Source organism: Schistocerca americana, chromosome 6 (assembly GCF_021461395.2).
Source record: "Schistocerca americana isolate TAMUIC-IGC-003095 chromosome 6, iqSchAmer2.1, whole genome shotgun sequence".
Lineage (NCBI taxonomy): Eukaryota > Metazoa > Arthropoda > Insecta > Orthoptera > Acrididae > Schistocerca > Schistocerca americana.
The window spans coordinates 249,492,366-249,505,895 of record NC_060124.1 but is presented as its reverse complement, the minus strand read 5'-3'; the positions used below and the strand labels follow the sequence as shown (position 1 = coordinate 249,505,895).

At 41.7% G+C, this 13,530-nt stretch overlaps 1 protein-coding gene across 1 annotated transcript in view; it reads left to right on the top strand.

Annotated features, from left to right (window-relative positions):
- Nucleotides 1-13,530, top strand: part of LOC124620075 (dynein axonemal heavy chain 1-like) — an 804,068-nt gene that overhangs the window by 658,746 nt on the left and 131,792 nt on the right. Inside the window, exon 46 of the mRNA XM_047146741.1 lies at nt 1,123-1,378. Within this exon, the coding sequence (XP_047002697.1) occupies nt 1,123-1,378 (256 nt within the window). The remainder of the gene's footprint in view (nt 1-1,122; nt 1,379-13,530) is intronic.

Sequence of the window (13,530 nt, the reverse complement as noted above, 5' to 3'; positions counted from 1 at the left end):
TGTTTTGTGTTCATTTTTGTATGAACTTAATATTTTGTGTGAACAAGTGGCCATTCATAATTTGTAACAAGTTTTGTATTTGTTTTTGCATGAACTTTGGCAGTTTTTTGAACATTAGTTTAGGTTCATGAGCATTAAGGAACCATAAGTTATTTCTTTGTCATTTAAATGCACCTCACATCATTGTGTATGATAATTTTTCCTTGTAATAGTATGCTACAAACAGAAATGTATACTTTACATTACATATATTGTACTCTACTTACTGTCATTCACTAAATGTAAGCTTTTACTTTTCATGCGTTCCAAATATGTGCCTTAAAATGTACTTCCTTCCTCATTTATTGCTATTTGCTGTAGGGGATAGCTCCATGTGATAAGAATCTCCATAGCAGCTACAAATATTTTTCAAACTATATAATATTAGCCTTACTACATACTCCATCAACTTTTTTCTTATTAAATATCTTTTGCTTTCTTGATACGTGTTTGCCTTTTGAGCTGCTGAATTCAGCTTCGTAATACTGTCAGTTGTTGAATCTATTTCTGAGTGTATTTTACTTTATTTTACTGGATTTCTTTTTAAATTCATCTTTCTTCCTGATTCATATTGTCTGTCTCTCTCCTTCTCCCTTTAATTTTCGAAAGTCGCCCTTCTGTTTTTTTTTTTTTTTTTTTTTTTATATTTTTATTTGTTAAATACGTTAAGTGCCTTCAAGAAACATCTCTCTACCTAAATAGTTATCAATGGAATCTCAGAATTTTATTTACATATAATTACTTCAGTGGCGCAATTACTAACTTTCCTTGGATATTTTTTTTCCAAAGTTTTATTAAAATAATGCTCTGCAGTGATATTGTGTCTCAGTATACCAAAAATGATTTATTACTGTGACACCGTACAAGAGAATGTGTCAAGTAATCATCTTTAGTTAACATAGCTCTGCCAGATCAGTGATGACTTCACCTTGAGCTGTTATTAATCCCCTGCCCCATGAGTAGTATTTAATTTTGCTAAAATGTCAGCCACAGGGTAATATAAATCAATTCTTAATAATAATACAGGCTTTGGAATATTACAAAGTACAAAGTGCTAGAAACAGAATTCTTGGTTTGTTGCAGGGAGCCTTTACCTGACCCATGGGAGTCAGAACTGGACGAATTCCAGCACTTACTAATCCTGAAAGCATTACGGCCAGACAAGGTTACAAATTCAATGCAGATATATCTTAGCCATAACCTTGGTCAACAGTTTGTTGAACCACAGACAACTGAACTTTCTGCCATGTACAAGGAGTCAGGTCCTGCAGTGCCACTGATATTTGTACTTTCCACTGGGACAGATCCAGCTGCAGATCTTTACAAATTTGCTGACAAGGTATTTGTCAATATATTTTTATTGCCTTTATGTGCTGTAGTTAGTATACACTGAAGGGTAAGAAAAACTCAATTTTCAGTGTGTTGGGTTTTACCACTCTGTAATCTGTTTACAGTTGATACAGTATAATATATATGAAATTTATCAAAACAGAAAGATATAGGTTGCAGTAGTTACTCGGAGATGAAGAAGCTTGCACAGGATAGAGTAGCATGGAGAGCAGCATCGAACCAGTCTCTGGACTGAAGACCACAACAACAACAACCAAAAATTGTATTTTCAGTTGCATTGAATGTTAATGTTGTCATGGGTTTGATACAGAAAATTCAAATAAGAACTTTGTGAAATTACAGACTGAAAGGTTGGCCAATACTTCTGTCAGAGACTGTAAGTATTACTGACAGGAACACTTAAAGAAGAAAATACCAGTCCTAACTTTCTTCAGGAGAGGGAAAAGGAGATTGGTTAGGGAGCATTAAAAAAGGGATTACTTTTTGGGTGGAAAGGTTCGGAATGTCAATGAGACTCATCATTGAGATATCCACCTGAGCCCAGGGGAAGGCAAATTGTGCCTCCCAAAGATAAGCACTGGCCAGCTTTCATGTACCATGTAATTCTTGTCATGCACAGTGGTCGACCAATGCATATGCACAGCAAGCAATTTGTTTTTTGAAGTTCTCAATATGTTCAATGGTTTGATGCTTCCATCTATCTTTTCCTGTCTTGGGCTAATATTTTTGTCTCTATGTACATGTGATATTCAACACCTTCAATATTCTCCTTCTTGTATTTTTATTCTTGTTTGCACCTCTTGTTTTCCCACTTCCTCCACCACAAAATTATCTATTCCATGACCTTCAATACTCAATGGAAAATCAGTGGGTTTGGTGCTAATTACTGTCTAGGCTTCATTGTACCATTCTTGCCTGCCTATCAAACTGTCAGAAGCCTTTGGTACCATAAGACTCCTGTCACATCAGTCAGTTGTTCAGAGAAATAACAGTGTTAATAGTACTGCTTATTGACACTGCTGTCACTTTACTCACTGGCAGCAGATTGCACTGGTCTTTGCGCCTCCCAATACTTATCACTAACCAAAGTAAATGGTTCAAAGGGCATGAAATGTTGTAGAATTAGTGTACTATGTGAACATCCATTTATTCAATTTTTTGTATGTCCATCCTTTTTGACTGGAGGTCTAGTTGATGCTGAAGGGGTTATCATGATCCATATATTCACTGCATCAATGGCCAACATAACTGGTTTATGCAGACTATCTGTAACTGTGATGTCAGCACTCCATGATGGTTGGAGTGCTGGCATCACAGTTACAGATGGTTACATATGGATTGTGATAACCCCTTCAGCATCAACTAAGGCCTGAAGATGGTGCACTGAAGTGCTGAAACTGGTAGCTACACAATAAATAATATCATAAGGATGATGGTAAGTATTTCGTTTCAAGCATGATGGTTGGAGTGCTGACATCACAGTTACAGATAGTCTGTGTAAACGAGTTATGGTGGCCACTGGTGCAGCGAATATACAGATCGTGATAACCCCTTCAGTAGTAAATAAGGCCTGAAGATGGCGCAGTGAAGCACCAAAACTGGTAGCTACACCGTAAATAAAGATCATAAGGATGGCTGTTGGCATTTCATTTTCTTACAATTCATTTGTGCAATTTCCCTTAAATAGATTTTATCTAAAAGTTGTTACTAAGTATGTTGTCCATTTAAACATGATAACCTAGTAGAGACCTTCAAAATGTGTCGTGGGCTGTGAAGTACTGGTGATTGGCAACTACCTAGCCATTTGCCCAACAAACAACTACAGAAGGCATGATACAACATGGCAGAACAGACCAAGGAAATAAACAGCCAATATGGCAAAATTAGCATCCTGGAGGCTTTTTGAGCAGGCCAAGGTGAAGAGAGACAGCTGGAGAGTAAAATACTGTGTACTGTAGTTTCTTTGCCAGGAGGCTCCCTGGAAAAGATGGGGCACCCTGTGCCTCAAAATAGTTCATCTATTTCTCCTAATTACAGCATGATTCTGAAAACATATTTCTTTTTCTGCTGAAGATCACCCCATCAAGGCTTCCATCCAGTCACTCATTGACCAGCCTGGTTTGGTAGTAGAAGATAGCAAAAGGAAGGTTGAAGTTTTAAATTCCACATTTAAGAAATCGTCCACACAGGAGAATCATACAATCATACCAACATTTGACCATCCCACAGAGTCCAGTATGGATGACATAGTTGTTAGCATCGCTGGCATAGAGAAACAACTGAAAGAGTTGAAAACAAATAAATCACCAGGCCCAGTAGGAATCCCAATCCGGTTTTACAAAGAGTACCCAATGTCATTGACTCTTCACTTAGTTTGCATTTATTGTGAATCTCTCATCCAGTGCAAAGTCCCAAGTTATTGAAAAAAAGCGTAGGTGAAAGCTGTACATAAGGGTAAAAGAATGGAGTCGCAAAAATACAGACCAATACTCCTAACATTGGTTTGCTGCAGAATTCTAGAGCATATTCTGACTTCAAATATAATAAATTTTCTAGAGACCAAAAAGCTCATTTCCATGAACATTTAGGAAACATTGCTCATGTGAAACGCAAGCTTGCTTTTTTCTCACATGATATACTATGAACTATGGATGGAGGATTTTCGAAAAGCATTTGACACAGTACCCTGCTGCAGACTGTTAATGAAGGTATGTGCATACAGAATACACTCCCAGATATATGACCATCTTGAAGACCTCTTAAGTAATAGAACACAGTATGTTGTCATTGAAGGTGAGTGTTCATCAGAGGCAGGGGTATCATCAGGAGTGCCCCAGGAAAATGTGACAGGACCATTGCTATTTTCTGTATACATAAGTGATCTGGCAGATCTGGTGGGTATCAGTGTGCTGTTGTTTGCTGACAGTGCTGTAGTGTACAGGAAGGTGTCACAGAAAAATGACTGTAGGTTGATTCGAAATGACCTAGACAAAATTTCTAGTAGGTGTGATGAATGGCAGCTGGCTCTTAATGTAGAAAATTGTAAGTTAATGTGGAAGTGTAGGAAAAACAAACCTGTAATGTATGGATACAGTATTAGTTGCATCCTTCTTGACATTCACATCATTTAAATATCTGGGCATTACATGTGAAGCCATATGAAATGAAATGGAAGGATTGTGGTAGGGAAGACAAATGGTCGACTTTGGTTTGTTGGGAGAATTTTACCAAGGTGTAGTTCACCTGTAATGGAGACCGAGTATGGGATACTAGTGTGACCTATTCTTGAGTACTGCTTGAGTTTTTGGAATCTGCACCAGGTTGGATTGAAAGAAGACATGAAAGCAATTCAGAGGCGAGTTGCTAGATTTGTCCCCCTGAGGTTGAGTCAGCATGCAAGTGTTATGTGTTAGCTTTGGGAGCTCAAGTAGGAATCCCTGGAGGGAAGAAGACATTTATTTTATAGAACACTACTGAGAAAGTTTAGAGAACAGGCATTTGGAGGTAACTGCTTGAAAATCCTACTGCCGCCAACATGCATTTCGCTTGAGGACAAGATACTAGAAATTAGGGCTCTTATGGAGGCATATAGACAGTTGTTTTTCCCTCACTCCATCTGCATGTGGAACAGGAAAGGAAATGACTAGTTGTGTTATAGGCTACTCTCCACCATTCATGGTATGCTGGCTTGCAGAGTATGTACACTATATAATCAAAAAGTATCTGAACACATCCAAAATCGTACGTTTTTCATATTAGGTGCATTGTGCTGCCACCTACTGTCAGGTACTCCATATCAGCAACCTCAGTAGTCATTAGACATCATGAGAGAGCAGAATGGAGTGCTCTGCAGAACTCACAGACTTCAAACGTGATCAGGTGATTGGCTGTCACTTGTGTCATACGTCTGTACATGAGATTTCCACACTCCTGTACATCTATAGGTCCACTGTTTCCAATGTGATAGTGAAATGGAAATGTGAAGGGACACGTACATCACAAAAGTGCGCAGGCCAACCTCATCTGTGCACTGACAGAGACTGGCAACAGTTGAAGAGGGTTGTAATGTGTAATATGCAGACATCTATCCAGATCATCACACAGGAATTCCAAAATGCATCAGGATCCACTGCAAGTACTATGACACTTAGGTCGGAGATGAGAAAATTTAAATTTCATGGTTGAGTGGCTGCTTGTAAGCCGCATATCACACTGGTAAATGCCAAATGATGTCTCGCTTGGTGTAAGGAATGTAGACATTGGATGATTGAACAATAGTAAAATGTTGTGTGGAGTGACAAATCACAGTACACAATGTGGCGATCCGATGGCAGTATGTGGGTATGGCAAATGCCCAGTGAACATCATCTGCCAGTGTGTGCAGTGCCAAAAGTAAAATTCAGAGGCGGTGGTGTTATGGTGTGGTCATGTTTTTCATGGAGGGGACTTGCACCCCTTGTTGTTTTGTGTGGCACTATCACAGCACAGGCCTACGTTGATGTTTTAAGCACCTTCTTGCTTCCCACTGTTGAAGAGCAGGGATGGCGACTGTATCTTTCAACACGATCGAGCACTTGTTCATAATGCACGACCTCTGGGAGAGTGTTTACAAGACAATTACATCCCTGTAATGGACGAGCCTGCATAGAGTCCTGACCTGAATCCTATAGAACACCTTTGGGATGTTTTGGAATGCCGACTTAATGCCAAGCTTCACTGACTAACATCAATACCTCTCTTCAGTGCAGCACTCCATGAAGAATGGGCTGCTGTTCCCCAAGAAACCTTCTAGCAACTGATTAAACATATGCCTGCGAGAGTGGAAGCTGTCATCAAGGCTAAGGGTGAGCCATCACTATATTTAATTCCAGCATTACCGGTGGAGGGCGCCACAAACTTGTAAGTCATTTTCAGCCAGGTGTCTGGGTACGTTTGATCACATAGTGTATGTAGATGTAGATGTAACAACATTTGGACACAGTATTAAATGTTAAATGTTTAAAAACACGAAACAGAAAAGGATGTGGCTGTGACAGAGGGCAGAGAGACCATATAAGCCCTCAGCCTCAACTGATAGAGGGGAGAATAAACCTAAGCGTCATCAAAAAGAGTCACCCATATCATGTATTGGCTAACCATCATCTGAGGCCTTCTGCCTAAAAGTCTACATCTACATCACCATCTGTACTCTGCAAACCACTTGAAGTGCATGGCAGAGTGTACATCTGAAGGTACCAGTTATTAGGTTTTTCCCATTCTATCACATATGAAACAAAGGAAGACTGATTGTTTAAGTGCCTCTGTCTGTGCTATAATTAAGCTAATCTTGTTCTCACGATCCCCATTGGAGTGATACATTTGTGGTTGTACTACATGCCTAAGGTCATTATTTAAGGCCAGTTCTTGAAACTTTGTTAGTAGGCTTTCTCTGGATAGTTTATATCTATCTTCATGAGTCTGTCAGTTCCCTTTCTTCATTACCTGTGTGACGCTCTCCCATAGATCAAACAAACCTGTAACCATTCTTGTTACCCTTCTGTGGACACATTCAGTATCCCCTGGTAGCAATATTCTGGGTTTGGTTGCATGGATGATTTGTAAGTAATATCCTTTGTAGACTGAATGCATATCTCCAGTATTCTACCAATAAACCAAAATACGCCACCTGTTTTACCCACAACTGAGCCTGTGCTCATTCCATTTCAAATTCCTTCTAAGTATTACACAGGGAGTTAATCAATTCAAACTGTGACCATTGAAATTATAGTCATGGGATTCTGCACTTTCTCATTTTGTGAAGTGCACAGTTGTACATTCCTGACCAGTTGCCAGTTTTTGCACCACTTTCAGATCTGACTGATTATTTATGCAACTTGTTTTAGACAGTACATCATTTGCAAAAAGCCTGAGATTACTATTAATGTTGTCATCAAGGTTATTGATATATGACACGAACAACAATGATCCCAACAGTTCCCTGGGATGCACCTGAAGTTACTTCTACATCTGTTGATGACTCTCCATCAAAGATAACTTGCTGTATTGTCCCTACCAAAAAGTCTTCAATCCAGTCATAAATTTCACTTGATTCATGACTGCACTTTTGATACTAAGTGCAGAAGTGGTACTGAGTCAAGTGCTTTTTGGAAATAAAGAAATACTGCATCTATCTGGCTGCCTTCATCCAAAGCCTTAGGATGTCTGAGGTAAAAGATTATGCAACCACTTAGCAGCCAGCAGCTTCTAAATTACTAAAGCTGCCGGTAGCACTGAGCAATGTAATCATAACATGGCTGGCCCCGTGCCAGGGCCGAGTGGGCTTCAGTGTAATACATTGGAAAATGACGTTGCTACCGCTGTAGCCAGTGCCACATGTGACCTTGAGGAACAGTTTCGTCTATGTGAGTAATGATTTTGTTAAGAAGGCGTCATCTTCGTGCAGCCGCTCGAGCAACAGCATTGGACCACTCACACAGAAGATGCCACGATTATTATAGGAGGAGAAGGTGTACCCGCCTTCCAGTTTACAAAGCAATAGACAATATTTCTATTAATACCGAGAACTATGTAGGTGCACAAGTCATCCTGCACGGTCCATCAAGTGTTCTTTGGTGGAGTTCTTAACTTTAGCCGGCTGCTGTGGCTAAGCGGTTCTAGGTGCTTCAGTCCGGAACCACGCGACTGCTACGGTTGCAGGTTCGAATCCTGCCACGGGCATGGATGTGTGTGATGTCCTTAGGTTAGTTAGGTTTAAGTAGTTCCAAGTTCTAGCGGACTGATGACCTCAGATGTTAAGTCCCATAGTGCTCAGAGCAATTTGAACCATTTCTTAACTTTACCCTTAGCAACAATGATGTCCATCAACACGGTAATGGCTGGATCACCATTGCTCTAGTACATGGACCTAAAGTCAATACAATGACAGGACTGGTATCGTTCAACAGCCATGACGTCATTGCTTATTGGACATTTCAGATCAGAGTGGTCTACAATAAAGATATGAGTAAATCATATTACGTGTCATCGATGCATGGGGGAGGTCATTCTGTGAGAGATACGTCATTATGTTTGCACCCAGAATGTGTTCTAAGATTTACAACAAATCAATGTCAGGGATATTGGACAGTAGTTTTGTGGATCACTTCTATTACCCTTCTTGTAAATGAATGTGACCGGTGCTTTCATTCAACTGCTGGGCACAGGTTTTTGATTGAGGGATCTGTAATAGATTACAGTTAAAAAAAGCAAATAACTCAGCCACACATACATTACAGAGCCCAATAAGAATTCGATCAGGCCTTGGAGCTTTGTTCATTTTGAATGACTTCAGCACTTTCTCACTGACACTGACACTGTCACTTACGTCACTCACCCCATTAGTGTTAAAAATACGATGATTAAGTTGGGACAATTCTCCTGAGTTCTCTTCTGTAAAGCAGTCAAGAAGCATTTCTGCTTTTTGCTTTGCATCCTGTAATTGCAGTTCCTGTCTCATCCATCAGTGATTGGATGCTACCTTTTGTGCCACTAACAGCCTTTATACATGACCATAATTTGGGTTTATGAAATATCATTTGACAGTATTCTGTTATGGTAGTCATTGAATGGTTCTCACATTGCACTCTTGACAGCCAAATGCATTTCATGTAGCATCTCTCTAACTATAGCCCTGTGTCTTATTTTGCACCTATTATGCAGTAATCTCTGTTTCTTCAGAAGTGTCTTTACAGTGACTGTATACAATGGCGGATCCCTCCAATTATGAACTGTTCTTCTGGTTATGTATCTAGTTAGTAGTGCATCATCAACTATTCCTGTAAACTAGATTCACCGTTCCTCTACATGCTCCTGTCCTGTGTTAAAAGTGTCAAGTTCCTCTTTGAGATATGACACTACAGCTTTTCCATCTAGTTTACTGAACAAATGTAAGACACATCAGGTTGCAGAAGGGCATGATTAAAAGACACTCACATGTAGCTTTCGACCACAGCCTTCGGCAGTAAAGAGACTACACACACACACACACACACACACACACACACACACGCACACACACAAAGCAAGCAAGCAAACCTCAAACACGCACTGCTGCCAACTCCAGCATCTTGGGCTGAAAATAACATCACATGGGATGCAAACAGCAGTCTGGAGGCGAAAAGGAAGGGGTAGTAGTGTACAGGTGGGGAGACAGACAGATGCTGCCTGGTGGAATGTGCAGGTACTAGACTCCAGCAGGCACAGCATCAGGAGATTGTGGGGCAGGGAGGTGGGGACAGAAGGAAAAAAAGGAGAGGACCGGGGAAAGATGGGCGGATGCATTGGCAGAGGGCTGCAAATAAATAGCATGAGAGACAAGAATGGCGAGGAGATTATGGGATATGGGGGGGGGGGGGGGGGAAGGGGGGGCATGTTGAAACTGTTGGGTGCAGGGCATGGGGACAGTATGTTACCTTATTACTGTAGGTTGAGGCCACGATAATTATGGGAGTGGAGAATGTATTGTAAGGATAACTCTTGTCTGCGCAGTTCAGAAAAGCTGGTGGTGGAGGAAAGGAGCCAGATGGCTCAGGTAGTGAAGCAGCCATTGACACCCAGTGTGTTATGTTCAGTTGCATGTTGTGCCATAGGATGGCCTACTTTGCTCTTGGTCACAGGTTGGTGGTGGCCTTTCATCCTGGTGGACAGCTGGTTGGTAGTCATACCAATATAAAAAGTTGTGCAATGATTGAAGCAGAGCTGGTAAATGAAATGGTTGCTTTCAAAGTTGGCTCGGCACCTGATGCTAGGGTAAACCTGTGACAGGGCTGGAATAGGAAGTGCTGGGTGAGTGGATTGGGCAGGTTTTGCACCTGGATCTTCCACAGGGATATAATTCAGGTGGCAAGAGGTTGGGATTGGGAGGCATAGGGATGGACTAGTGTGTTTTGACGTTGGATTGACAACGGAACACCACTTTAGGAGGGGTAGGATTTCCCTCACTTCAGGGCATGGTGATAGGTAATCAAAATCCTGGGTAAGGATGTGGTTCAGTTGTTCCATTCTGACATGGTACTGGATGACGAAGGAGACACTTGTTTGTGGCTGGTTTTTGGGGTTGGTGGGAGGATTGGGGTTGTGAGGGGGAAAGGCACAAGAGATCTATTTGCGGACTAGGTCTGGGGAGTAATGCCTGTCTGTGAAGGCCTTGGTGAGACCCTCAGCATACTAAACAAGGGGGTTTTTGTCACTGCAGATACATTGTCCTTTGGTAGCGAGACTATGTGGGAGCGATTTTTTTGTGTGTAGGCATGACAGCTGTCAAAATGCAGTTTCTGTCAGTGGTTGGTGGGTTTAATGTGGACAGAGGTGCGGACAGAGCCATCAGAGAGGAGGAGGTCAATGTCTAGGAACGTGATGTGCTTGGTTGAGGAGGACCACATGAAGTGGGTGGGAGTGAAAGTGTTGAGGTTATGAAGGAATGAAGATAGGGTGTCTTGGCCCTGGATTTAAATCATGAAGATATCATCAGTGAATCTTGCGACGTGCCCAGTCCACAAACCCAGCACTTCCTATTGCAGTCCTGTCACAGGTTTTCCCAACGCAGTCAGGTGCCAGGCCACCTGTGACAGCAGCCATTTCATTTACCAATTCTGCTGCAATCATTGCAAAGCTTTTTATATTGGTATGACCACTAACCAGCTGTCCACCAGGATGAATGGCCACCACCAAGCTGTGACCAAGAGCAATGTTGGCCACCCTGTGGCACAGCATGCAGCAGAACTTGATTTCAGTGGCTGTGTCACTACCTGAGCCATCTGGCTCCTTCCCTCCACCACCAACTTTTCTGAACTGCACAGATGGGAGTTATCCTTACAGCACAATCTCCGCTCCTTTAATTATCCTGGCCTCAGCCCACAGTAATGAGGTAATATACTGACTCCATACCCTGCACCCAACAGTTTCCACCCCCTATGTCCTATCATCTCCTCCCCATTCTTGTCTCTCACCCTATTTTTTTGCAGCCCTCTGCCAACACATCCACCCACTTTTCCCCACCCCTCTCAATTTTTGTTCCTTCTGTCCCCACCTCCCTGCCCCACAACCTCCTGATGCTGTGCCTGCTGGAGTCTAGTCCCGGCACACTCCACCAGGCAGCATCTGTCTCTCTCCCCACCTGTACACTACTACCCCTTCCCCTCCAGACTGCTGTTTGCATCCCACTTGATGTTATTTTCTGGCCCAAGATGCTGGAGTTGGCAGCCGTGTGTGTGTGTGTGTGTGTGTGTGTGTGTGTGGTGTGCTTGCTTTTTGTGTGTGTGTGTGTGTGTGTCCTGTCTTTACTGATGAAGGCTGTGGCCGAAAGCTACATGTGAATGTCTTTTAATCATGCCTGTCTGCAACTTGACATCTCTTCTTTGCGATAAGTAGCAATCTATCTTTTCCTACATTTTTGAAATTCCTGCCTGGGGTTTCCATAGTTTGATTTTTGCTGCAAGGCTTTCTTCCATCTTAACAGTCCTATGATGTTTTCCTTTGTGCTCTTCTCTGTAGTATTACTTTTCTCAGCATCCATTCTTTTTTTCTTTTTGTCTTTATTTCCAAACAGCATCTACTTTCGAGCCACACTGTATCAACAACGTTTCGCGCATATCGGACTTCATGACCTCACAGATTGTTGATGCAGCATCTAATGTCCTACTTTCTTTTTTCTGATAGTTAATTACATTTATTCCTATTGGTTCGACTTCATCCCTCATCCTGACATATATTAGAGCTTCACTTTCCACTTCTGCCGATGCCACATGAACTTTTGATCCTCAACCTCTCATCCCCCCCTCCCTCCATCTTTGCTTATCACAACACAAACACAAACACACACACACACACACACACACACACACACACACACACACACACTGAAACCTCATTGTTCCATTTCACCCACATTGCTGTACATTTTAACCTATTTGTGCATTGTTGTACATGGTTTCACGCATTTTTGTGTGTTTTAATGTACTTGTCCATATTTTCACGTTTCTGTGCACATTTTTGCATATCTGTGAGTGTTTCTGTGTGTAATTAAGTATTTTTTTACACATCTTTACACGAATTTTCCCATATCTAGTTCCTTTCACAACCATCAACACCTATTTTGCTCATTTCTGCATCATTCCCATTTCCTTCACACTATTCCTGCCATAGTGGACTCTTGCTCCATCTTTCTGCGTCAGTGCAGAAAAGTATCCTGTCCCTGACTATGTGGGAGCGATTTTTTTGTGTGTAGGCATGACAGCTGTCAAAATGCAGTTTCTGTCAGTGGTTGGTGGGTTTAATGTGGACAGAGGTGCGGACAGAGCCATCAGAGAGACTAAAACCCAAATGCTGCCTAAACCATGGAATTCCCCCAAATGAACTAACTGTAAAGATTCCTTTCTCTGGGCACCACCTCTCCTTTCACAATGACCTACACCTTTTCAGCATCTGCCAATCCCTGGTACTGCAAAAACTCATCTCCACAGCACAGGCATCTCAGAACAACCTCTGAGCTTGGCTTGAGTGTTAATTATCTCCCAGAATTTTAATAAACAGCTGTCAGCATCATCTGAACCACTTCCTCCACCCTTCTCACTCCACAGAAACATGTATCATTTATTTAACACACAATTGTGGATACCGTAGTTATACATCCATATTTTTCTCTTGTAGAATGCTGGGTCAGCAGATACTTTTGGCATAGGAAACATTTGTTTCATGTCCATTGTTATTATGTTGTGCTCTTTCTCAGTCCCTTTAGCCAGAGAAGTTAAAGACATGATCATATTTTTACCCGCTGTCAGCCTTTCGCAGATGGAATTTGTGTTGTTTTTTCATTTGTGTAATTTCTTCTGCACGTAATTCTGGGTTACTTGTTGCTGTTAGAAAGGCATCACATGTTGAACAGCCTAGAATGTGCAAAGCACCTTCAGGTGTGTGTGAGCATCCGGCCATTTTGATGTGGCTTGTGACAGTGTGTCTTCTGAAAAAGACACCAGGTGGCAGAGTATAGAACTACACTACGTCATCACCTGCCACCTGTTGCAGAAAGACAGAACTTCTTCAATCCAAGATGAGGAGAGTATTGTAAAGAATGTCATAGCGTGAATACCTCAATTTCGACAAAAG